Consider the following 23174-nt stretch of genomic DNA (forward strand, 5'->3'; position numbering starts at 1 on the left):
GTTCCAAATAACTTTCAGACGGCTGGACTTAGAAGGAAGGCCTGTGCACCTTTCTCCTGAAAAAGATTGATCACCTGGCACAGACGCCAGCGACATTCCACCGTAATATGATAAAAATCTGGTCTGGAAAAAAATGAGAACTCATCCGCGGTGCACTGTGCTTCTGGTCTTGCTTTTTCAAACACAGTTTGTCTCAGCAGGTAGTTCCCGAAATAGACCAGGAAAGCCCGTGGTTTGGCGTCTGGGCGAACTGGCTGTCGAAAGGGTGAATGGGACTCGATACGCCCTTTGTATTTCCTGAGACCAATTCCAGCCTTTCAATTCTGGGAAGGTGTTCTGCAGTAGCTGGGCCATATAAGTTTGCGCGTCTCACCCCACTTTTCCCTCCAGGATACCTAGGAAGTGCAGATTGTTTAGTCTCTGCGGTTTTCGCTCTCTTCTAATTTCCACTGTATATCCATTAATTGCGCCTCATGGGCTTCCACTTGACCCCTGGAACCTGATATGGCCATCTCAAGTGAGGCCGTTCTTGATTCAAGCTTGGTCATCCGATCGCTGATAGTGTTGAATGTTTTTGCGACTTCCTCACTGCACCTCGAAGTTTACGGGTGGCATTCTGTGAGCGTTTACTCTCCATACAGGCTTCTTCCCGATGAGCTACCACACACTGCAGAATGGATTCCAATGTTGGAGGTATTGCAGCTGATGAGTCTTCCCTTGGGGATTTATTACTTCCCCCGACCAATTGATCTTCGAGAGAGTAGTCCCACCTCAGATCTCTTTGCCTCTGACTAGCCGTTCTAGTTACTTTGGAATGCGTCTTCACCAGTAACCCTCCCGGCTATATTATCTGCCTTACTTGTGTCAAAATTAGACCCGGTATCTGAGCCTCCTTCTGACCATGTGGCATCAGAAAGTGAAAAGTAGTCATTTGCCTCCGAGTCAATTTCCCTTTTGTATGCCTGTGGGGTTTTATGTAGCTTGGAGAGTCCCCCGGGTTTTAGAGTTCCCCTTTGGTCTTGTGTGGGAAGATTCTGCTCTACTCCCATAGATGGATCATGCCCCCCCTTACTGAGGCCCTTTCCCCCCCATGTTCTTTCTCTTCTTAGAAGCAATCTCTTTTCTTAATTGATCCAAGGGTTTACTTGTTTCTCCCTGAGATGGCTCAGTATGCCCAGGTGTCCCTATATCTTACCTTTTCCCTCCGCTGTCAAGCTTTCCCACAGTCTCTTCACCCAACTCCGCTTCCTGAGCAGCTTCTCCCCCACACAGTGATTGCTCATTGACAAGGTTCTCCTAGAGTCCCGCTTCAGACTGCACGTTAATATGTACATTCAGTGTCTCATCCTCCAGGGCGCTCCCCTCGGTCCATCCATGGCTTACCGGTTTGTGTCGGGCACTGTATCGGGCTCTGGCCGCTCTGAACATCTTCCTCTGGCGTCTCTGTCTGGTCGCTCCGCTAATCCGCGGAGCTGCTTCCTGCTACCCTGAGCATTTCGATAACGGTGTGATGTGGCTGGGTCTACGCGCCTGTGCCCCTTCCCTTCCCGTCTGGTAGAATCTCCGGCTGAGTCCTCTGCCTTTGCCCCTGAGCCGCAATGGGAGCCAGCTTCGATTCCACCACGCTGCTCTGAGGGGATTCCTGGGGGGCCACGTGGATTACAGCACTGCTCAGCGCCGCAACACCGATTAGCTCCTGCTCAAAGCCTCTGTAGCCGGCAATCAGCTGCTCTGCCAACTCAATCAGGACCGTGACCCAGCTCTTCAGTCCAGGTGAGACTACACAGCCATTTGTCCTTCTGCCTGCCACTTGGGGGCTCGCCATACCAATCGTTTATCTCATATTGTAATCACCGATAGCGCCGTCACCCTGGGAGCCACCTACGACCGACTCACTCGGCCGCCATCTTGCTTTCCCCCCCCCAATGTTGGTTCTTCTAGTGTATTTAAAAACATTGAAGGTGCATGTATTCCCTCTATGATGTGCACAGTGTTTTCCAATGTACTCTAACTATTTGAATGTGAAATACAATGGCACAATTAATCTAGTAAAGTTAAATATGCCTAGTTCAAAATTAGGTGGATAAAAAAAATTGTATTTACACCCAATGTTCCACTGACAGTATTGGCGTCTAGTGTTTCATTTTGTTTTCTTTAGTTTCTTTTCTTTTTCTGAACCGTTTCTTTGGACGTAGCGACACTGAATCCTCTTTCTTTATGTTTTTCTCCTCAAAATGAAAACAGTATCTGTGTGATCCTCTCTGAGCTCTTCTTTCCATGCTTCTATCCTTCATAAACCCAGAGCGTTTAGCATGGGCTGCCACCTAGCTGAAGCACATGCTGACACACCAAGACATGCCCATGGGCACACACTCTGAAAACAGCTCTGCCGCTTCTCTCTAAGCCCACAAATGGCAGCATGCTTAGGCAACAGCCCTGCTGGTGTTGGAGTATTAACAGATGTGTGAGTTTTGGATTTGTCCCATAAAAGTTCAGTTTGTTCTATGTTCACTTGTGCTATACATTTTTTACATTCCACATAATGGCTATACTGTCAATAAACATAGCATTTTAATATACTTGCAGGTGGTTTCAATTACCTGTGAGGAGAGTCCATTTAATCAATAATTCCGCACAAATTACACGAAATGTCACTGGTAGACTACACGTTTTCTTTTATAATCCCTTCTTGATGACTGGATCCCTCTCCTGAAGACTACTCATTGCCTATAATAAGTTCTGCACACAATTGGAGATTGTCTTCTGTTTTTTTCTTCATCCATTAAGATTCAACTTCATAGGAGATGGAACCTACTGGACTCTGACTTGATTGGAATCTTCCTCTAGAGTTAATCCACTCCTAGAATAAAAAGAATACAACAGAGGAACACTTAGTAGAGGGGGCATAACCCAAGTTGCAGTAGCTTTACTTTGCTAACGTGTTTTCTTCCGGTCATGTGGTTTAGACTATGTTTTCAAATTATATTAATTTCAAGCTAGGAGTATATTTTCTTTGTGCCAATAAGAATTATATTTTCCTGGGATATCCATCAAACTAAAAATATTTATATTTTGTATACCTATTTTCTTTTAAAGCACTCTTGCTGCCACGCTTCGCCAGAAGCATTTGTTTCTTTTTATTTCTGTAGCATATGCATGTAATATAATACTTGTAAAATAAAATATCCAATGCACCAACTTGCCAATGCTAGTCCTATTTGCTTTGTCAATGCATGTTCCACTTGTTGTCTCTTTGCCTTTATTATTGTTTTCTTTTATTCTTTTATGACCCCCATTTGTTTTGTTCGTGCTCCATCACTTTTCATTTTATATAGTGTGCATTGTTATCAAAGTAGCCCCTTTTGTTGTATACCCTGAGCCTTTAATATATTGGCACAATTCTTTGTGTTGTTTTTGTTTTCTTTTGGTAGCATGTGTGCTTTTTAATACATCTTCCATTTCATTTGTGCTCTCATGTGTTTTACACTCTAGCAAAAGTAAACATCAGCATCAGCAATTGCCCGTGCCATTTAAAATTATCCCAAAAAGATAAATGATTTTTTAAAACTCTTTTTATTTTACCATTACTTATCTTACATTGCATGGTGGAGATAGACACAGATTCTATCAAAATAGAAGGTTGTTACTGAAAGGCTGGACAGTAAAATAGTAACCTCCAAGTGTTGATCATTTTTGGCGCTTTTACGGCCTTGAACTTCACTAGGATTGTTAGTGCGTTAACACAAAATGCAACATCTCTCCCTGTCCTCTCTAGCAGAGCCCCCCGTCCGTACCCCTAAATTCTTTTCAGGCCCCCCACACTTTTCCCCATTTTTTGGGGCAGCCAAGCCTCCGGTAGATCACCTCTTCTGACCTCTGGCACCAGTCAAGATCTGATTCCCACTCCACAATGCTCAGGGGAGTGTCTAGGCCTCACCTTCTTGCTATATTGTGCTTGGCCACCACAGTCACCACCGTTAACCTAATTTTGTGGTACTTAAATGACTTTTCCTGCCCTTGAACCATAAATAGTAGCCACTTTGGATATAGGGGCACCCATCTGGAGAAAATTCGGGACATGACCTCCGTCACCTTGCTCCAAAACTCTTGAATCACTTTGCAGGACCAGAGAATGTAAAAGAAGGTGCCTTCTTGGTTGCATCCCCTGAGGCACATCGGGGTTTCAACCCTACCTATTGTATGTAAGAGAGTCCTTGGGTAATATACTCAATTAGGATCTTAATTTAGACAAATCTAAACCTGGCTCTGATGGCTAGTTCCTGTGCGCTCTGGAGAGCCTCTATCCAGCCCTCATCATCCATATCCCCAGATCGTCGGTTCAGTCCCTCTTAAGGGGTCCCAGTAGGCCAGGGGAATCATTAACCAGTTTTCTATAGACTGTGGAGATCCCTTTGCCAGGTATTGGTTCTGTGAGCAAACGTTCGTCCAGAGGGGACTCCTTTTGGCAGCTGTTCTCCTTCAATGATGTGCCGTCTCATCGCATGCCTCAGTTGCATATAGCGGTAGCACTCAGTCTCCACCATCTCAAATTCCTGTCAGAGAACCTCAAAATGTATAAAAGATTGATCCCTCCACACATTTCCCAGTACCATTTGTTGCCGACTTGGAGAAGCCCTCCAGGGTACTAACTTCTCGGAGTAAGTCACTGTGACACAGTGGAGGTAAGGCTGTGAGTTTAACTTGCCAACCCCAGTATCGTCTGGCTTCCATTCCTGACTACCATCACCATGTGTGGTGGCAGCATTTTTGCTTCCTCTTACAGTAAAGGGTCGCCTCATGATGTGTGCCATCCATCGCATCTCTGTCGACGTAGTAGGCCGGTTCCTGCCTATCTGAGAAGACCCAATCGTTAATCACTAACAGCTGTGATGCCCAATAACATTTCCTTATATCTGCGATTGCTAGTCCTCCATCGTACACTCCCCTGTGCGATTTACCCAAAGATATGCGTGGGGTCCCTCTGTTCCAGAGTAGCAAACGTAGTTCCAGATCTCCTTTCCTGAAGTGTTCCGGAAGGATGTGAAACTGTGTGTTTTGGAGCATGTATAGTAGGCGTGTGAGGGTCATCATTTTATAAAGAGCAGCTCTTGTCATTAGAAATAATGGTTGGGTCCTCCAATGTCGTCACGGAGTCTGTCTAGCTGGGGTAAAATGTTTCTACGCAGAAACTCATACGGGTTGTGGATGACATAGATACCCAAATACTGAAATCCCCCATCCCAACCGGTGCCATGCAGTTAGCAGTGAGTCGCGGTTCGTGTCAGAATAGGGGAAAATTATGGACTTGGCCCAATCTATTCTATAGCCAGAGTAGCTACCAAAAAGATCGAAGGTTCTCAGGATTGTGGCTATCGAGAAGTAGGGTTTTGTGACTTATAGTAGGACATCGTCGACGTAACGAGAGACATGCTCCTCCTAGCCTCCGTCCGTCCTAATTCCCCATATGAGTGGATCTAGGCTATGAGCAGTTCAAGTGCCAAAGCAAAAATCATGGGCGAGAGAGGACATCCCTGCCGGGTTCCCTTCTGCACAGCAAAGGCCCAGGACACAGCCTCGTTAACCTGCACCCAAACCATTGGGGCCTGATATAGAAGTCTAACCCACCCCCAAAATTTGGGGCCAAAACCTAGTGTGGTCAAAGTGGCTAAGTGATTAGTCCATTTTATGCTGTTGAATGCCATTTTCGCATCCAGGGCCATTAGTACCGCTTGGTTTGTCCGAGACCTTCCAGTCATGTGGAGCACACCATAGATATGCCTTTGAGGCTAGTGCTGCTGTGTGACATAAAGCGAGACTGGTCTGGATGTACAACAGTCGTGATGACTTCACTTAGACTACTGTAAGGGTTTTTGCCAACAACTTTGCTTCCAAGTTGAGTTGGGATATAGACTGGTAAGATATGCAATCTGTTGAGGGTTTTCCTTTCTTGTGGATAACCACAATCATAGCTATTCGCTGGTGTGTGGGTAGGCAGCCAAGTTTTCACACCTCCTAAAATATCTTGAGTATGGCTTTGTCTACGGTATCCGCCAGGCCTTTAAATTATTGTATAAGTAGGCCATTAGGTCCCACAGCATTTCCACACTGGAGGCCTCAGACAGCTGCTGCTAGCTCCTCTGCAGTCAGTTCTGCTTCTAGGTCTTCCCAGGCATCACCCCAAAATGTCAGCAACGCCAGGTCTTTTAGGAGCTCCTCACTGTCTGCACATGTTCTGGATCCCGTGGTAGTGTAAGTCTCTCGTAGTAGGCTACAAAGGTGTCTGCTATGGCTCAATTTGTGGTCTGTAAGGTATTCTCATTGGCTAGAACTCCCAACACCCTGGAACGGTCTTTGTCCTTCTTTTCAAGCTAGGCCAGAGGTTTTCTGGCCTTGTCGCCCACATTGTATAACCAGCATTGTGATGCCAGTGCGCAATTGTTCGCCCTGTTCTCTGCCAAAGTCTGTATGTCCTGTTGGCGTAGATGTAATTGATGATAGAGGTGCGTCCCACCCTCTGTTAATACACAATCATCTAGGGCTGCCAAGTCTTTCTCTATGGCCTCGCATCCAATTTTGGTTTCTTTCTTCTTCCCCCTGATAAGAGCCTGGGTCTGCCTCCAAATAACTGTCTTAAATGCCTCCTGTAGAACACATACAGATTGTACTGTTCCCTGGTTCTCTTGGAAGAAGTGGTCTGTAGTGTTGCAAAGCTTGTCTTTGATACCTCTGTCTCATAGGAACCATGGATCTAATCTCGGATATGAGGTAGTATCGTATGTAGGCTCACTCAGACTGACTCATACCGGGTAGTGGTCAGCGATCCCTCTTGCATAGTGCTTTGCTGCCCTGAAAGCCCCTGCCTGGGTTTGATGGGCGAGGATGTAATTGAGATGAGAGAAGCTGCCATGTGCAGCAGAAAACAGTTTTATTGTTTGTGTTTGGTGATGGTCTAGCAAACCCATTGCTTACACGAAGCCAGGTAGTAGTCCCGCCTCTGATTGTAGGGGTGTTTTGCCATGTTTGTTCGTCTCTGAGGCCATAGCAGCGTCCATGTCCCCCACCTTGCAGAAGGGTGCCACTGGGGAACTCAAGGAGTAGGGCACTGATTCTCAGGAAAATCCCAGCTTGTAGCCTCAGTGGCATGTAGAGGGAGTGAAGGTTTAGCGTGAGACGCTCTTACTTTCCAGAGATGGCTACGTAGCAGCCCTGAGGGTCGTGCCAAAGGTCCAATGGAGTGAACAGCAATGACTTCCTAACCAGTATACCCAAGCCCCTAGAGACTGTGGAGTAGCCAGTGTGGGCCAGTAATTTATAGCCAAAGTGGTCCACGGCTTTGTAATGATTACCCTGGAGATGTGTTTCCTGCAGAAATATGAGGTCTGGAGAATATCCCCGCAGGTACTGGAGTACTACTGTATGTTTAATTTTGTTACCCTGGCCATTAACATTCCATGACCAAACATTCAGTTCTCTCAGCGTCGTTCCTGGTATTGATATATTGGTGTGCCATGCGTGAGTTCGCTGCTGCCACGGGAAAGGCCATCATGGCCAAACAGTGACCCAAACCCGTTCCGTGCCCTCCGACTCTCTAACCCCTAGTGAAAATAGATCTGTGTAGATGAGCCTGCAAAGTTAATAACATACCCAAACATTGTAAATCTCATACCTCCTCCCTCCCTCCGTCATGAGTCTAAAACCACCCACAACCCCAACTTGCTGAGGTCCCGTCGCCCAAAACGTTGCATCTAACTGCAAGGTTGCATAGCCAACGTGAGTCTGTTCAGGATTAATAGATTTGGTATTCCTTCCCCCTGGATAATGCAAGCAAGCTAGTGAGCAGTGACCCAGCATGCACCAACACAGCATGTGAAACAACAAGTATCTATGCATAACCCTTTCTCACATCATAGTCTCATTTTACCAGGCTCCTCAGATTATGGAAATCATCACTCCATCTTTAATTCAGTGATTTTGGGGTTGCTGACTTCCAGTACTGTTCGAGTGGCGCCCTGCTGGTTCTCTTTCCAAAGGAGGGACACTACGTTCCTTACCCCTTTTCTGGACGGCCACCCTCCAGCAAGTCTCGCTCTTCATCCATGGAATTGAAGTGCCACGTTTTTCTATCTGCCACTACTCGGAGCTTAGCCAGGAAAAAATCATCATGTATTTTATTTCTTTATCTCATAAAGCGCTCTTGACTGCCTCAAAACTATGTCACTGCAACTGGACGTTGAAGTAAGGGAAGAAGCAAATAGTTGAATTTTTGAAATGGAGATCCTCATTTTATTTTTATTTTTAAAACAGACTTTTATTAATTTTCATGTAAAATCAATCACATCCCCGCCGCCCAATGCCTGGGCGATAACAAGGATTAAAAAAAAACAAATACCATCAGCAGTCCAACAATCGCAGCCTAGACCCATATCTAACATTCCATAAGATATCCACATTACCCTGCCGCCCACCATACATGTACCCTCCAATACAACATAGTGGAACATCAGTCCCCCCACCCTCTCCCCTCTCTTACTCAAAAACATCCCTAACAATACCCCCCCAACCCCCCACCCAAGTATGTCACCAGCTACTAAATTATTCACTAAACCAGATGTACCTCGCAGTCCACTTCCCACGCTCTCTACCATACGGGACACAGCAATGAGTCGGACAAGAACATCGGGAAAAATCATCCCTCCTGAACCCACGAGCCAGGCATCTCCCCGCGTTCCACCCTCTCCTCTGCGGTGAAGGGTCACTCAAGTGCCCCCTGCCACATCCCTCTCCTCCAAACCCTCCGCACCATCATCCGGAGGGTGTTTGAGCAACTCCAGAAGTGCCACCCATGCTTGCGCCGTTTCCTGAGACTTCTCACTGCCACTACGCCGGGCCATCTGTAACCTATAGTTCCCTTCACTCTCAGCCCACTTCACCATCTCTCTGTTCCACCTCACCAAACTAGAATTCTGCCTCGCCTTCCAATGGTAGGTAAGTTCTCGCTTAGCCAGGATTAACCCCAGATCTATAAACCGGCTAGTAACCTTGGTCTTAGTGGTGTGCGGAAAGCAACGCAACGAAATGGAGATCCTCATGTGTGCGTGTTGCTTGTAGGATCGCATCTCGGTCCCTATAGTTGAACACTCTTGCTATGATCATGTCTGAGGGAGTGCCCGGGCATGGTGGGGTGCCCAGCGCTCTATGCACCCTCTGTATCCAGAAATCTTTGGACAGTCTCTTGAGGCAAAGTGTTTTAAGGATGCAGTCCTCCAGGAAGAGATCCACACTTGGTCCCTCCACCCCTTCAGGAACACTCACCATGTGAATGTTGTTGCAACTGACCTGTCCCTCCAGAACCTCTAGTCGGGCTCTGATTACCACATTTAGTTTAGTAAGTGTTCCTGCCCCTCCAGCTTTTATGTTTTCGAAAGTAGTCAGTTGATTTGCATTTCAGCCACTGTAACTTTCTCAGCAGCGTTACACACAATAGATTGATGTCTGTTGTGACGGAATCTAGCTTAGGTTCCAGGATGCCTCGAAACTCCTGTATAGCCGCCATAATTTCATGCAGGTAAGGTTCAGATGGAGGGCATGTCTCCTGTTCAGTTTCGGCAGTCTTCCCGTCGCCCTTCATCCCGCCAGCCGCCTCCATGATAACTGTGTATTTGTCCAGGTTGTTGGTCTGTGTAAGTCTAGGGCTTTGATTCTTCACCATTGCCCCAAGGCAGAAGAGGGACACCCCACCAGGCCAGAAGCCAGGATCACTCCCTCTGTCCCACACCACGGGTGCATGTTTGGCCCCCTGGCCTATTCAACATGACCAGGCAGCTCTTCGGATCTGGCGTCTCCCAGAGCGCTTCTTTGGTACTACTATTCGCTGCTCCGTGGCCTCTCCAACTCACCCCACCAGGTGCCACAGTTGAACGTACAGGCGAAGTCTCCGGGCCTCACGCTTGGGGACACAATACTCTGTCTGGCCTCATTGCTTCATGGCCGAGAGCCCTTGGGCAGCAGCCTCTCAACAAAAGCATTTGCAGGTGGAGTGTTGGCAACCCACCGGAGCACAGCTGTCAGAGTCCTCTGGATCTGTTTGAAGAGGGACCGTGCCCCTACTCGCTCCATCAGGCCCCCCGGGCGGCCATGCCCTACACAGCTGGTCATGTTTTATGTCTATTTGAGGAAAGAGAGGGGCCCTTGGAAACCCAAAGGACTGGGGTTCAGACAGAAACTCTTAGATGGTGTCCTCTTGGAGTACTTTATATTACAAAACCTCCTTAAGAAATATTACAACAGTCATACACTCTCATCTCATGCATTCAGCATACAAACCGAAACATCATTGTTCACACCAGGGTTTGTAAGGTATGGCACAGAAACCTACAGTTTATACATATATGAGCGTGATTTATTAAAACAGTAGTTCATAAAGAATTAAAATCGCATTTTATCAATAGTTACACAAACAGAAAAATCAATATATCAAAAGACAATTATAAAAAATATAATCACTATAAGAAACAAGGTTAAAAACACGACACAAGAGTTAAAACAGACAATAATCTTTGTCATAAGTCGCCATAACCAACAAAATTGATTATACAAATGAACCCTGGTGAACTGTAATTTCTCAACAACTAGGGTAACATAAGTTTTGATAGATTTATGGCAAACTGGCGTCGACGTGTTTCAAAGGTCTATTCAGGTTGAACCCTCTTTTACAAGTCAATAGCGTAATGTACTCTCGTTGTGTCAAAGCATCAACGAACATAAACTAATATTTTAAACAGAAAATATTTCAAATACAAACTATGCATTAATAATTTCGTCACAATAGAATCTATACACTTAACACCACCATTTGTCAATCACTGCAGTTTGTGGTTATATTTTTTATAATTGTCTTTTGATATAATGATTTTTCTGTTTGTGTAACTATTGATAAAATGCAAATTTAATTCTATATGAACTTCTGTTTTAATAAATCATGATCATATATGTATAAACTGTAGGTTTCTGTGCCAATACGTTACAAACCCTGGTGTGAACAGTGATGTTTCTGTTTGTATGCAATCATGTTTTATGTCTTCCAGCCAGGAAACAAGAAAAGCCCCCCCCCCCCCCCCCTCCCAGACAATCACCTCAATTAGCACAGATGGATCCCTCAATGGATCGTCCACCGTTCTGGGCCAGACGTTCAGGTATCAGTGCACCTCCCAGACTGCAGGGAAACAGCGTGCATCCGCCCCCTGATGGTTTCGTTGACAGTTGACTTTCAGCCACTCCAAGGCCTGTGGTGCACGTGTGCCCTGGCTAAGGGGTCCAGCGCGGTTTGAGGGGGGGGGGTTAGATGGAGAAATTCACACCCTCCAGTGCCCCCCATCCTGTGAAGGCCCACTTACTTCAACGGGCCAGACGCCCCGGTACCGGAGCCTTTCCTCAGCTGCTCTTTCAACTCCGCTGCAGGCTGGCAGAGTGCGGCCAGTACAACAATCCAAACTGGCTCAACCTGGCATCCCAGGCACGCCACAGCCCCAATCCGTCCTGTCTGCCGTGGCACGGGTTCTTGCCTCGCCCCTCTCAGCGGCTAGCAGCAGTGCTACGGCTGGGGGTAGATAGCCCCTGTGCCGATTCCGGCCACGTCTCAGCTGCAGGTCTCTGCCATTTTCTGGGGCCGTGAGTCACACAAGCCACTTCGCCGCGCACATTGCTCCTCTGACGGTTCACTTCAGCAGACGGAAGACTTCAGCAGCCAGCCAGGGTAACATCAACAGCAGTTAGGCACTATCTTGTTTGTCTTAAGGCAGATTTATGCCGGATGGCCGGGTATTTCTCACTGGCGGGCTTGGAGCCTGCTTAGAGTACTGCCATTTTTGTTGACAGTTAGTCACGCCCCAACAAAGATAACCAATTTGCGCAGAGATTCCAGTTTGTATTAAAATGTCTATACACAGCAGAGGTGTCTAGCACTGGTGTACACCAACCATCAGAATTTCAGTTGGTGAACCTGAGAGCCTGGGAGGATCCTGCCTTTGTAGGCCTATGCCTGGCACCCGCAGAACTTATGCTTTTGTCATTAAAACCTGCAACATTGTCTTTAACCACTGCTCTCTGATTTTTATATATGGTTATTCTCTGTAAATAATTGTAATCTACATGGGGCACAGTGGTGCTGGAACAATTTTCTGCGTTGAGGTGCTGCCATCAGTTTTATATCAGTGAACTAATTGGGACTCTGAAAAATACAAGCATCACACAAATAACAAGTGTCACAAATGAGCCATACCCATTCAGCCGGGAAGAATGTAGTTTATGTTGTATTTAGGAGCACATTGTCACAAATATATTACCTAAGCATGATGTGGTAGCACATTTTCATTGACAGACAGCACCTTGAACATTGAAATTTGCACGGACAAGTAGTATTACTGAAACAACTATATAACACACAAAAAGATAATGTGTGGAAATAGAGTTGTAGAGAATATGTGTCATTTGTGCATCACCAAGTCAAGTGTTTTGAATTGTTTTTATCCTATTACAATCTTTGTTTCCATCACACTGCAGAATTAGAAAACAAAGTGCTTCATTTGTGCTCTCCTAGCTGCTTGTTTGTTTTGAAATATTTGTACAGTTTATTTATAGACATTAAAATGTTGTTGTGTATTACAAGAAAACAACATCTTTAACATCCGCAAGATTGCCACATAGCTCACTTTACAAAATGCTCACTCTTTGCAGTAAGAGAAAGAAAAGCACCAATCTCAATGTTACAAGACAAAGCAGCAATTTGTCAGAAGACTGGACTGACATTTAACCTCTGTCTTTAAACGCACAGCAAATGTGACAAAATAAAACAAAATGTAAAGTCACCTTTAATGCTCATTCACCTTTGGGGCTCCAGCATGGTTATTTTGGGGGTGCTGGAGCACCCACTGCCCCCTGCTTCCAGCGCCTTTGATGGGCATGCAAAATGACCCTAAAACAAACTCCAATAAATGAAACATACCAGTTAACAGCAAAAAATACTACTTCGCCCCTAAAACACACAGGGCAAATCGTGCAACCATATAGCTAAAACTGCACGATTGACCGTCTGACCTTAGAAGTGGTTGTCGAGAGCTTGATTTTACCACAAGGTCCAAGTTTTGTCAATCCAATGAAGTCATTGCAACCTGCTGGGACTGTAGCGGATCAGGGCACGCGTATGTACGGTTTACTCACTTGTAGTCTTTGTTTAATTAATTTGAATTGGATTGGAGTAGCAGGTCATTATGGTTTTGTAATGGAACCGTTGGCACTTGAAACAAGGTGCTCTGGTAAATGTGCGGCCATATGGCCCTCCTGCAGCAAGGCGAAGAGTTCACAGAGGTTAAGAGTGAGTATTAGTGGGCAGAGAGATTGAGCAGGAAGCTGTGCGATTGGCGGGGATTGTAACTCACTTTACCTTACTGAACCTTAATTTTTGTTTCCTAGGGCATCCTTCTGAAGAGGAGCGGCAAGTCGTTGAACAAAGAATGGAAGAAAAAATATGTGACATTGTGTAATAATGGAGTACTCACTTACCATCCAAGTTTGCATGTAAGTAACACGGTAGCCTGTAAGTATTGTACTGGTGTATTAACCCATCCTTTAAGAAAATCTTCGTAAACAATGCTTCCCCCCCCTGTATTATCAGTTACTTAAAGTCAGTGCACATACGCCTAACTGTACCACCAGATCAATTCAATGTTTCTGAACTCCTGTGAAGGACTGAAGTAAAGGAATGATGAAGCAAAAGGCATATGATTAGATAAGGCAATGGAAACAAGTTGCCCCAATAACAGGAGTGCATGGCTGCTGAGGTCGATTCAGAGCATTGTGCAAGAGCAGGAGAAATGTAGTTTGCTGACAACCCCTAAACTATGAGAACTTTCATTTTCAGGATACATTTCCCTAACCTATTTACAGAAGGTGGCAAAATCTGAGGTTACACGTATATGCAAACTTTTTCAGAGCGAATGGAAGTATTCACATAAAAACAGTTCTGGATGTCAGTTAGATGCAGAATTGTGGCGTTTTTCTTGCAAACTTTTTGTTTGTGGCAAAAAATACAGGAGAATGGGTGTGTGGGAGGGAAAAGAAGCACCACACAAGAGGGGGAGTGGGAGAGGAGAAGAAGAAATAGTATCTTAATCATAGCGCAAGCAGCGGACGGACACTGATTGAAGTGAATCAATTTGTGCTTGGTCCATGCTCCACAGAAAGCAAAGGAAGTGATTCTTGGCCTGTGCTTGCTAATTAGGAGGCTCCACAGAAGAGTGACTAACAAGCCAACAAATGGTGAGCAATGATGGGCTGCAAGGACCTTGTTGTACACAATAGACTCGCAAGCGAGAGAGCATGTGCAAGGAGTACATGCACAGTTGCAGGCAAGACCTGAAAACTAATCAAGGTAGTCCGGGACATACAAAACGCTCGAGGGTTACCAGCGCTGTACGGTTTTAAATCACTTGCTGGAAAAAGCTAATGCACTTGCATTCACAAATGTTACTGGCACCAACTAACACTCCAAGTGAAAATAAAGAATAGAAAAAGCAGGAAACTTCAGGAACCAATGGGTAGGCCTATAATTGGGCACACCACAAGATTACTTCATGAAATAAAAACTTTGCACATCCATATATTGTAGGTACTCATATATTATCTACTACATGCAACAAATGCATCCCTTTCACCTCTAAGCATCAAAAAACCAAAGCAAGCTCATTTGTGTTGTGGGACCTGACGTGACATCCTGCTGCCAGAGTGCGGGGAGTGAAATTTTGCAAGGAAGAGGTGGCTAGCTACTACTGGTTTGCGGGCGGCGCAGGCTTCGGAAATCATGCCATGGTGTTCGGCTGTCTCTCAGCCCTGCTGCTCGCACCTACCCTCCCTGAGCCGCCCGCGCTGTGGGGCTAAATATGTCTATGGCTGCCGGAAAATTATTTCTGAGCCCGGCAGGCAAGGGATAGTGCTGCAGCCAGTGACAGGTTGTCACTGTTACTTTCACTGACCGGTTGCAGTGGACACCAGGAGTTGGGAACAGCTGGCCAGCAGGCCACATCGTGGACTGAATAAGGTCAATTAATTGCCTCGGGGAGTCACTGGCGGCCAGCTTGAGCTGTGTTGCACTGAGTCGCTGACGCAGTAGTCATGCTGCCTGGCTCAGGCTGAAGATCAGAAGAACAGTAAGTAGTACAACCACCAGCCACTTCAAGTTGTCAGTCACATTGTAAGATAACACAATCAAAATAAATGTAATGGGAACGTGCAATATAAATGTATTTTTATGGAGGTTCCATGGCCGCCTATTGGGGAACATATGCCGTCAGCCATACCACAGACCCCAGCATTTAGCTGCTACCAATGTCTGCAGTTAGGACAGATTATAAGGGGTCAAGAAAAGATAAATGTTTGTCGTGGTTAAAACCCTGTACATTGAGGATTGTGTACAAGGCTGATGGTGGGTGGTCCATGCTCTCTGCAGACGCAGGTAACTTTAAATTCCATGGCATTATGCTACCAGTAAGCAGCACTTCCTCAGTGCAAGTACATTTGAACAAAACATGGCCCTTGTAGCTTTTCAAATGAGTGGGGTCATTTCTTATACTTATCTTTATAGGGACTTTCCTGCATGGTTTTAATTGCAATTAAGTTTCACACATAGTGTCCCACATAAAGAATGGAATGTCATCCATAAGCCCACTTAAATCATGGTAATGTTCCACATAAGCAATCTGAAACTTAGCACCTATGGTGCCTTTCCATTTCTGGGGCTTTGCAGCAGTTTTAAGATCTTTTTAGAGTTTCTCGTTGCTCAAATGGGTGTAATTTCTGATATTTATGTGTTTCCTTCATCTTCGTTGCTTAATTTTGCTTGTGAGAAAGTGTTACTCATAATCATTGAATGCCACTCATAATTACATTGAAATTATGAAAATATCACACATACGCAATCTAATGCCTTGGCAGCTATGTACAAGTAGACCCAAGCCTTGATGCTCAGATTCTTAAGGAAACCATAAAGAGGGAAAGGTGAAGAAACAGAGACTGATGAACTTACACTAAGGGAATTTAAGCATATAATTGTAAAGACTTACCCCCCTTCCCCCGCTCCAGGGATGAATCATCCTAGTCTGTCTGGTCGAGGTTAGTACCCTATTCCCCTTACTCAAGTACTAGGCTAAAATTCATGAAGTCTTTGCTGTTGTTGACTATTTGTAATGTAATGTAAAATAAGATCTATAGAGTGTGCTTTTAGCTATGAGGTGTCTAGGGGCTGAAACCTGACAGAGAGATAGAGGCAGGTATAATTGACAAAGTTAGCCAGGTTTGTATGTTTTCTGGTGGCTTAGTGCACTAATGCCTCCACTGTAGAGGTCTGCTTTTGATCTCATGGACACAGGTTCAAATCCTGGTGGATCTACTCAGCCTTTCATCCTTCTGATGTCAATAAAATGAGTACCATGGTGTTGGGTAACAATAAACATCTGTCATTCAGCGCCAAGATACCCTTCTGGGTGAATGTGCGCTTTACAAATGCACATATTATGTTTTGTATGTCTTTCCAGAAGGCAACAGTTGATACATGGTGTGAAGATGTTTTGACAGAGAATTCCAGATGTTAACGGCAGTGATTGAGAAGACGAGGACGCCAATTCATGAGCCTGGGGATAACTAGATGATAAGCATCCAAGGGCCTCAGGCTATAATGGTGGAACCTTTCCTTCAGCTAGAGAGGGCCAAAAATCTCTGAATACCATTTGAAAATACCCTGCTTAGCCTATCTAACTCAGCCAAAACACTTCAGGTAGTGCCCTGGGTCTGGTAAAACAGGAGACTAGAAGAACATCAGTTGTGTCAAAATGTATTTAAAGTGAGTTACTAGCATCCACTTTGCGAGGGCAAGCATGCAATTATGAAAACTGTGCGGTGTCATAAGTGATATCATCAAGATAGATCAAAATTTGTGTATTGTTGGTGTAACTTCAAAATTTAAAACCACAAGAACAAATGAGCTGGGCCAACGGGTACACATTGAAGTTCCTGGAGGGACTCCCTGAGAGAGAGCTTTTAATTCCAAATAAAAAGGAGCGAGGTAGACTGCTTCAGCTCTGTCTGGCAAGATAGGATTCAATAAAAGCCAGTGCCTGGCTCCAGACCCCACATTCCTTATATCAAAGCAACAGATGGTCTTTGGAGAACATGTCAAAAGCAGCTGACAAATCCAGCGGTATCAAGGCGAAATTTCGAGCCTGGTCAGCTAGCAACTGTTGATCATCAAAGCTTGAGATCAGAGCAAGTTTGGTCACTGTGAAATGATTGAAAACTAGACTGAGCGGCATCCAGATTATGATTGGTCTCCAAAAAGAAAGAAAACAGCCTAGGCTAATGCCCCCGGTAGCGAAATAAAACAAACAGTCAAAATGCTGTGAAAGTATTGCAGACAGTAGAGACTGTAGAGGAGTGCAAACTGTACAGCAACATCAGTGTGCACCCCAGCGCTATCCGAGCTACAACGTGCTTTCCAAATAAAAGCATGAATAGACAGAGAGAGAAATAAACAATTAAAATAGCAATGTTTGTGCTGCCTATAGATTTTGTCATTCAGGCGTTCTGCAGGCTAGTTTAAATAACCACCCTAGACTGCCCTTTGAGTCAGCTTGACAATGAATGTCTGCCCGTTGAGTCAGCCTGACAATTAGTGTCTGCCCGTTGGGTCAGCCGACAATGAGTGTCTAAACGTTGGGTCAGCCTGACAATGAATGTCTGCCCGTTGGGTCAGCCTGGCTATTAGTGTCTATCCGTTGGATCAGCCTGACAATGAGTGTCTGCCCGTTGGGTCAGCCAGACAATGTGCGTCTGCCCATTGGAGTCAGTCAAGATAGAGCGCAGACCAATAGGATTGCCAGTAGCGTGTGACAGATAGGAGTAAAAACAGTGTTTGAAGGCTGACAAGTTCACAAGTACACTGCATCAGCCCACTCAGATATGTAATCTGAATGTAACTCCAACAATACTCTAACCCCATCTTTGTGTCCTTTCTTATAGTTCTCCGGAGTTGCCTGCAGGTTCTCTTTGCCCGTCTTGGCTACACTGCTTGTAAGTCCGCCACTTCCAAAAACACTTTCTTTATTTCGTCAGGTAGCAATTCTGTCAAGATCACGGGTGTTACGCTCAGAGAATTGTGCCTGTCCATGGGGTGTTGAGGAATGTGACATACGCTTTGAGTCTCCTCCAGTCACAAACTCGCAATGGAGTAGTGTCATCAAGTGGCCAACTCTGTTATGATTTCCTTAGCACAGTTTTTCTGCGCTTGCACTTTGCAGTGATCTTTTCCAGTTGTTGTCCCACTTTTTGTACTGTGCCAGACATGACCTGCAGCTTCTCCTCAACTAACTCTAACACTGCTGTAATGCTTTCAGCTTCCTTGATAGGATCTATGTGTAAGCAGGATCTCTTTGCTTGACCTTAGATCAACTTCCTTACCAGATCTTCATTTGTCATTGAATGCCTTTTCTTTTCTGAAGACCTGTATGGCTTGCCCAAAGCTGTGCTCAGAAGCCACTGGCAGTGCTATAGAATGTCAGTGCGTCGATTACCAAGGCTGCACAGTCTTCAGTCCACCTCATGCCTCTTTAATCCACTAGCACTCCTTGCCCCTTTATCTCACTCCTGCAGGCTGCTCTTTCCTCCTTCTGAGATGGGTTGCCCGACGATCTTTCCTCCTCCTTTATCCTTAGTGTGCTAGTCCCTCTTGCCCTAGGGAAATGTATGATGCGGAAAAATAAGTACACGTCCCCAAAAATGAGCGCCATGGACCCTACCATCAACAAACAGCTCAAACTAACCACTGAGGGCGCCCTAACATATGGTGTGCCCACTGGAGTGAAGAAGCGATTGAGTGAGACAACAGTGCCTTCGTACACATGAACTTAGAATTCCAACACGACAGAAGAACTTTCAGCTTTCTCCTCGCATCACTCTGGCTTACACTGAGTGATCACTTTTGGCACAGAACCAAACTGTTGCAATCCCACCCACAACCAATCAATGAGCAAAAGATCGAGAGGCTTACAAGCTTTGAACCTGATGTGTACTATGGCTTAACAGTGCCATGGCTGAACCTTTCCAAATTTTCAGTAAGGTACTAACCAGGGATTAGAGCCGAAGAGAGGAGAGATTTAGCTGTGTGAGAATGGTGCAGGCCCTCCCTCCCATCGGGCTGAAAGGGCTGTTCTGACTTAGCTTGTGCAAGACCGTCAGCCCTGTCGCGGTCAATGAGCGATGTTACAACTCATCCGTAGACCTCCCACTGCCAGAGAAACCCTCACTGAAACTCATCAGAAGTGGGAATACCCCATCATTAGCAGTAAACTGTTTCAAGCAAAGGCAAGAGGAGGAGTTTTCACGACACCCATTCTGTTATAATGAAGCAGTGGGCCTTGCGTAGGGTAACAGACCAATGGCTGGAGCTGGGATCTGGAGCTTCACAAATAGACGACCATCTTGTGCTCTGGCTGCCTCTCACGTGCTCATGCTTTGCACAGGCTTTCTAGGTAAGACCTTTAGGATAGTCTGTATTTTGGACTGTTTCACAGCCATGACAAAGACTGCAGAGTCAGCTGCATAATTTTCATCTGGTGCCTAAAAGTAAATGACATACAATGAAGTTCTATTAAAAACGTTTCCTTCCGAGGCGACTGGTCACTTACTGGCTGCATTAATGTAGACCCCTCAATTGACTGTAGCCATCTTGGGGCACAACCTGCTTGTGAACAGCCTCTTTTGCATAGAGCTTTGAGCTCTGAGTATTCTTTCGTAGTAGGTTTCAGAAGGAAGATTGAAATAACCCATATTTAGTTCAATATCTGCTTCTTAGCAGTTTTTTATATGTATTTCGCTAATAATTTTGCAGGTTGAGAACAAAGTTATGCATTATCAGCATTTTATATGTATACATTCTTTCCTAGGCTTCCAAGGCTGCCCGTTGTGTTGAATTTACTCAGATATGAAATAACAACATAAACATTTATTGTGCCACAGTTTAGTTTTCTCCCTAGATTTGTCGTGAAAATTGTTCCAAGGATTATGTGCTTAAGTGACACAAACAATGTTAGTATCAGTGCCCCCGTGCTGTGTTCATACCTGTACATCATGAGGATGGTTCTCAATTATAACTAAGTGTGATGATGACATGGGCAGCGCATACCACTGGATCGTGCATTCCGTGTAATATATACTATACCCTGGAGTAACCTTTTTGAGATGCCCCAGCAGCTCAACTAGACTTGAACTTCGGGGGTTACCCACCGAGCAACCTGGCAGGGCTAACACCCCAAAGGATGAGGTGGAGCTTCCATGCCAAGCCATGGGGACAGGGCCATGTGCATTACCAATCTGATAAGGCGTGAGCATGCGTCCTTTCAACCATAATTGAGTCATTCTTGCATGCACCTACTTGCCCCTATGCAATAAAACAGACACAAACTCAGAAGGCATAGGCAAAATAAATGAAAACAATATAAGTAAGGTGAGTGGCCCTGCAGGACTGCCTGGCGAGCTGACAAACACTAAAATGAATTGAAAAGAGGCAGTATAAAAGGAAAAAATGGCAAACTAAATGATTGGCCTGCCAGTGCAGCACTGACGCACGCTCGTTTTCACATGGGTGTGCACATTTGATAAGGTAAAATGCAGTTACTCAAATGGTGGTAAAGCCAATGGCAGGAATGGATCCGCCCATTACCCCATGGAGTATGCAGTCATGGGTAGAGCTAGAATGTGTATGGCACTTAAACAGACGGTTGAGGGTATACTCAAAGGCCCTCTATGTACGTATGTAGAGTGTGCTATTTCAACTGCCTGGCAGACAAGTACACCAGCCATGCCCCCCTCAGAAGGTCTAGCAAAGATTATCGTAGTGCAAATCTTCAACCCCCAGGCTTTGTTTAAGGAAGTAACCAACGCCAAAATGGAATCTCGAGATTCCATATAACAAACAGCCCTTGGTGCATGTTTTAACACAATGCAATAAGAATTCACCCTGAAATGCCTAATTTCATTAACTTACGATTTTCACAATACGTCAGGCCTACTGCATCTGTTGTAATTTTTCATAATAAACAGATTGAACATATGGCATTAGACATTACATTTTCTTAAAGAATCAATCAGACTTTTTCAGTTCAAATGAATTTATTGAGAGAAAGTTGTGGTGACTAAACACATTATACAGTATAAATTATACATCTTCGCAATCCAAGCTCATTACATAGAGAGTAAAAGAATTGGACTAAATGTACAAAAAGGAAACAAAAGAATGCAAAGTAAATGAGACATATATGTATACTAAGTATTAGAATGAAACTAATGGAACTATTAGGGGATTCAGGGAGGTTTGTAAACCTCCTGTTGAGAAGGTTTTGGTACCCCACTTTTTAAAAATCCCGGAAAATGGAAAAAAAGTTTAGCACAAAGTAGGGTGGAGGATATAAGCGCTAAAGCAATAAAAAAGTGGCAGAAGCAGGAAAACATTAAAATAACTGATAACATTTGGAGTACCTTAAATAAATTTAATTTTACGGTTTTGAGAGGTGCCAATTGGCGACGTATGCTTTTCTTTAGTAAGTGGCTCTTATATTACACTCCTGCAATCTTGGCTAAAATGTATAGCATTTCGTCGCCTATTTGTGTCAGATGCACACAACCGGACCTGGCTAACTGGTCGCATATAATGGCTTTTTGCCCTAAAATTAAGTCATTTTGGAAAGGAATGTTTTCTTTGCTTTCTCTTCATTTACATTTTACGATCACTAGATATGAAAATTTAATCATATTCGGATTGGACCTAGAGCTAAATTTGCCTGATTCCATGGCAAAACTATTGTATATTTTGGTAGCAGTGGCCAGATCACTGATCCTTCAGTATTGGAAGACAGAAACAGTCCCAACTGTAGATGAATGGTATCAAAAAATTAAGAAAGTCAGGAAATCCGAATTTATATTCGCACAAAGGATCGGGGCATTGCGTAAATTTACCAAAATTTGGGAATCTTATTTTGACTAAAGTTATCTTTTTGAATGTGGTAGATATATTTCGATATCCGCTATTATAACTTAAATTGCTGAATTCCTCCTATATATGGTTTGTAGGGGTCTCTCTCTCTTTTCTTTTTGTGGATGTACTATGTTTTGATCCAACATATTGTTTATGTTTGATAAACTGCATTTTTTGTTCTAATGGATTGCCAAGAACCCAATAAAAATATTTTTTTTTTAAAAAGAGAAGGTTTTGGTAGAGAATGATGTTTAGCACTGGTATCAATAAATATCGTAACAGGCGACCATAAGTCAGCACGTTTTGAGGCCATGTGAGATGGGTAAACAATAGCAGTATCTAGTCTGTGATTATGGCAAACAGTGTACCACCAAGCCCTATATGAAATTTTCGAAAAGTCTTTCCAGTTGACAGTAATTTGTTGAAAGGCAATTGCTAGTAACAAATCTATAATCTTGACATTAAGTGAAACACCATTCTAGACGGAAGAGAGACTACCTAAGAAAATGTGTATAAAAGAAAAGGGAAATTTCTTATTGTACATTAAATTGATTTGAGACCATACTTGTTTCCAAAAACTTTGTACATGTGGGCAAATGAATAACATATTAAACAAGTAAGCGTTGGGGGAAGAGCAAGTCCAACATGTATCTGTGCTAGATGGGAAACGTTTACATAGGGTAGTTGGTGTAAATAAAAGTAAAAAAATTGTGTTTAAGTGATATTTGCTGCCCTGGAAGCTTTACGCAGTTTTGTCCATATACGTTTCCAAAGAGTTAATGGCCAACATGTGGTGAAGTCTCGCTCCCATGCCTCTTCAATTTTTGTCTTCTGTCTTTCGGTGGCTATATCTTGCAAATATTTATAAATAATAGAAGCTTTAGGCGTAGTTGCTAACAAGGTGTAGAGACTAGAAGGGGATTCTGAGGTATTGGGGGAATCGGGTAAGGTAGAGAGTTGGGAGAAGGCTTCCAACACAGTGTTTTTGAGTAAATTATATTTATGGTTAAAGGAGGTCGGTAGATTGAATAACTGTCTGAGCGTGATAAAAGGCATAAATTGTGATTCTGAGAATAGTTGATGTACCCAAACAAAGCCCTTT

At 44.3% G+C, this 23174-nt stretch overlaps 1 protein-coding gene across 2 annotated transcripts in view; it reads left to right on the plus strand.

Moving 5' to 3' along the window:
- AGAP3 (ArfGAP with GTPase domain, ankyrin repeat and PH domain 3) overlaps positions 1-23174 on the plus strand; it is a 1862985-nt gene that overhangs the window by 1059261 nt on the left and 780550 nt on the right. For both annotated transcript variants that reach the window (XM_085628261.1, XM_085628260.1), the window contains exon 10: positions 13468-13572. In XM_085628261.1, the coding sequence (XP_085484387.1) occupies positions 13468-13572 (105 nt within the window). The remainder of the gene's footprint in view (positions 1-13467; positions 13573-23174) is intronic.

The sequence above is a fragment of the Triturus cristatus genome, chromosome 10, assembly GCF_964204655.1.
Source record: "Triturus cristatus chromosome 10, aTriCri1.1, whole genome shotgun sequence".
Classification (NCBI taxonomy): domain Eukaryota; kingdom Metazoa; phylum Chordata; class Amphibia; order Caudata; family Salamandridae; genus Triturus; species Triturus cristatus.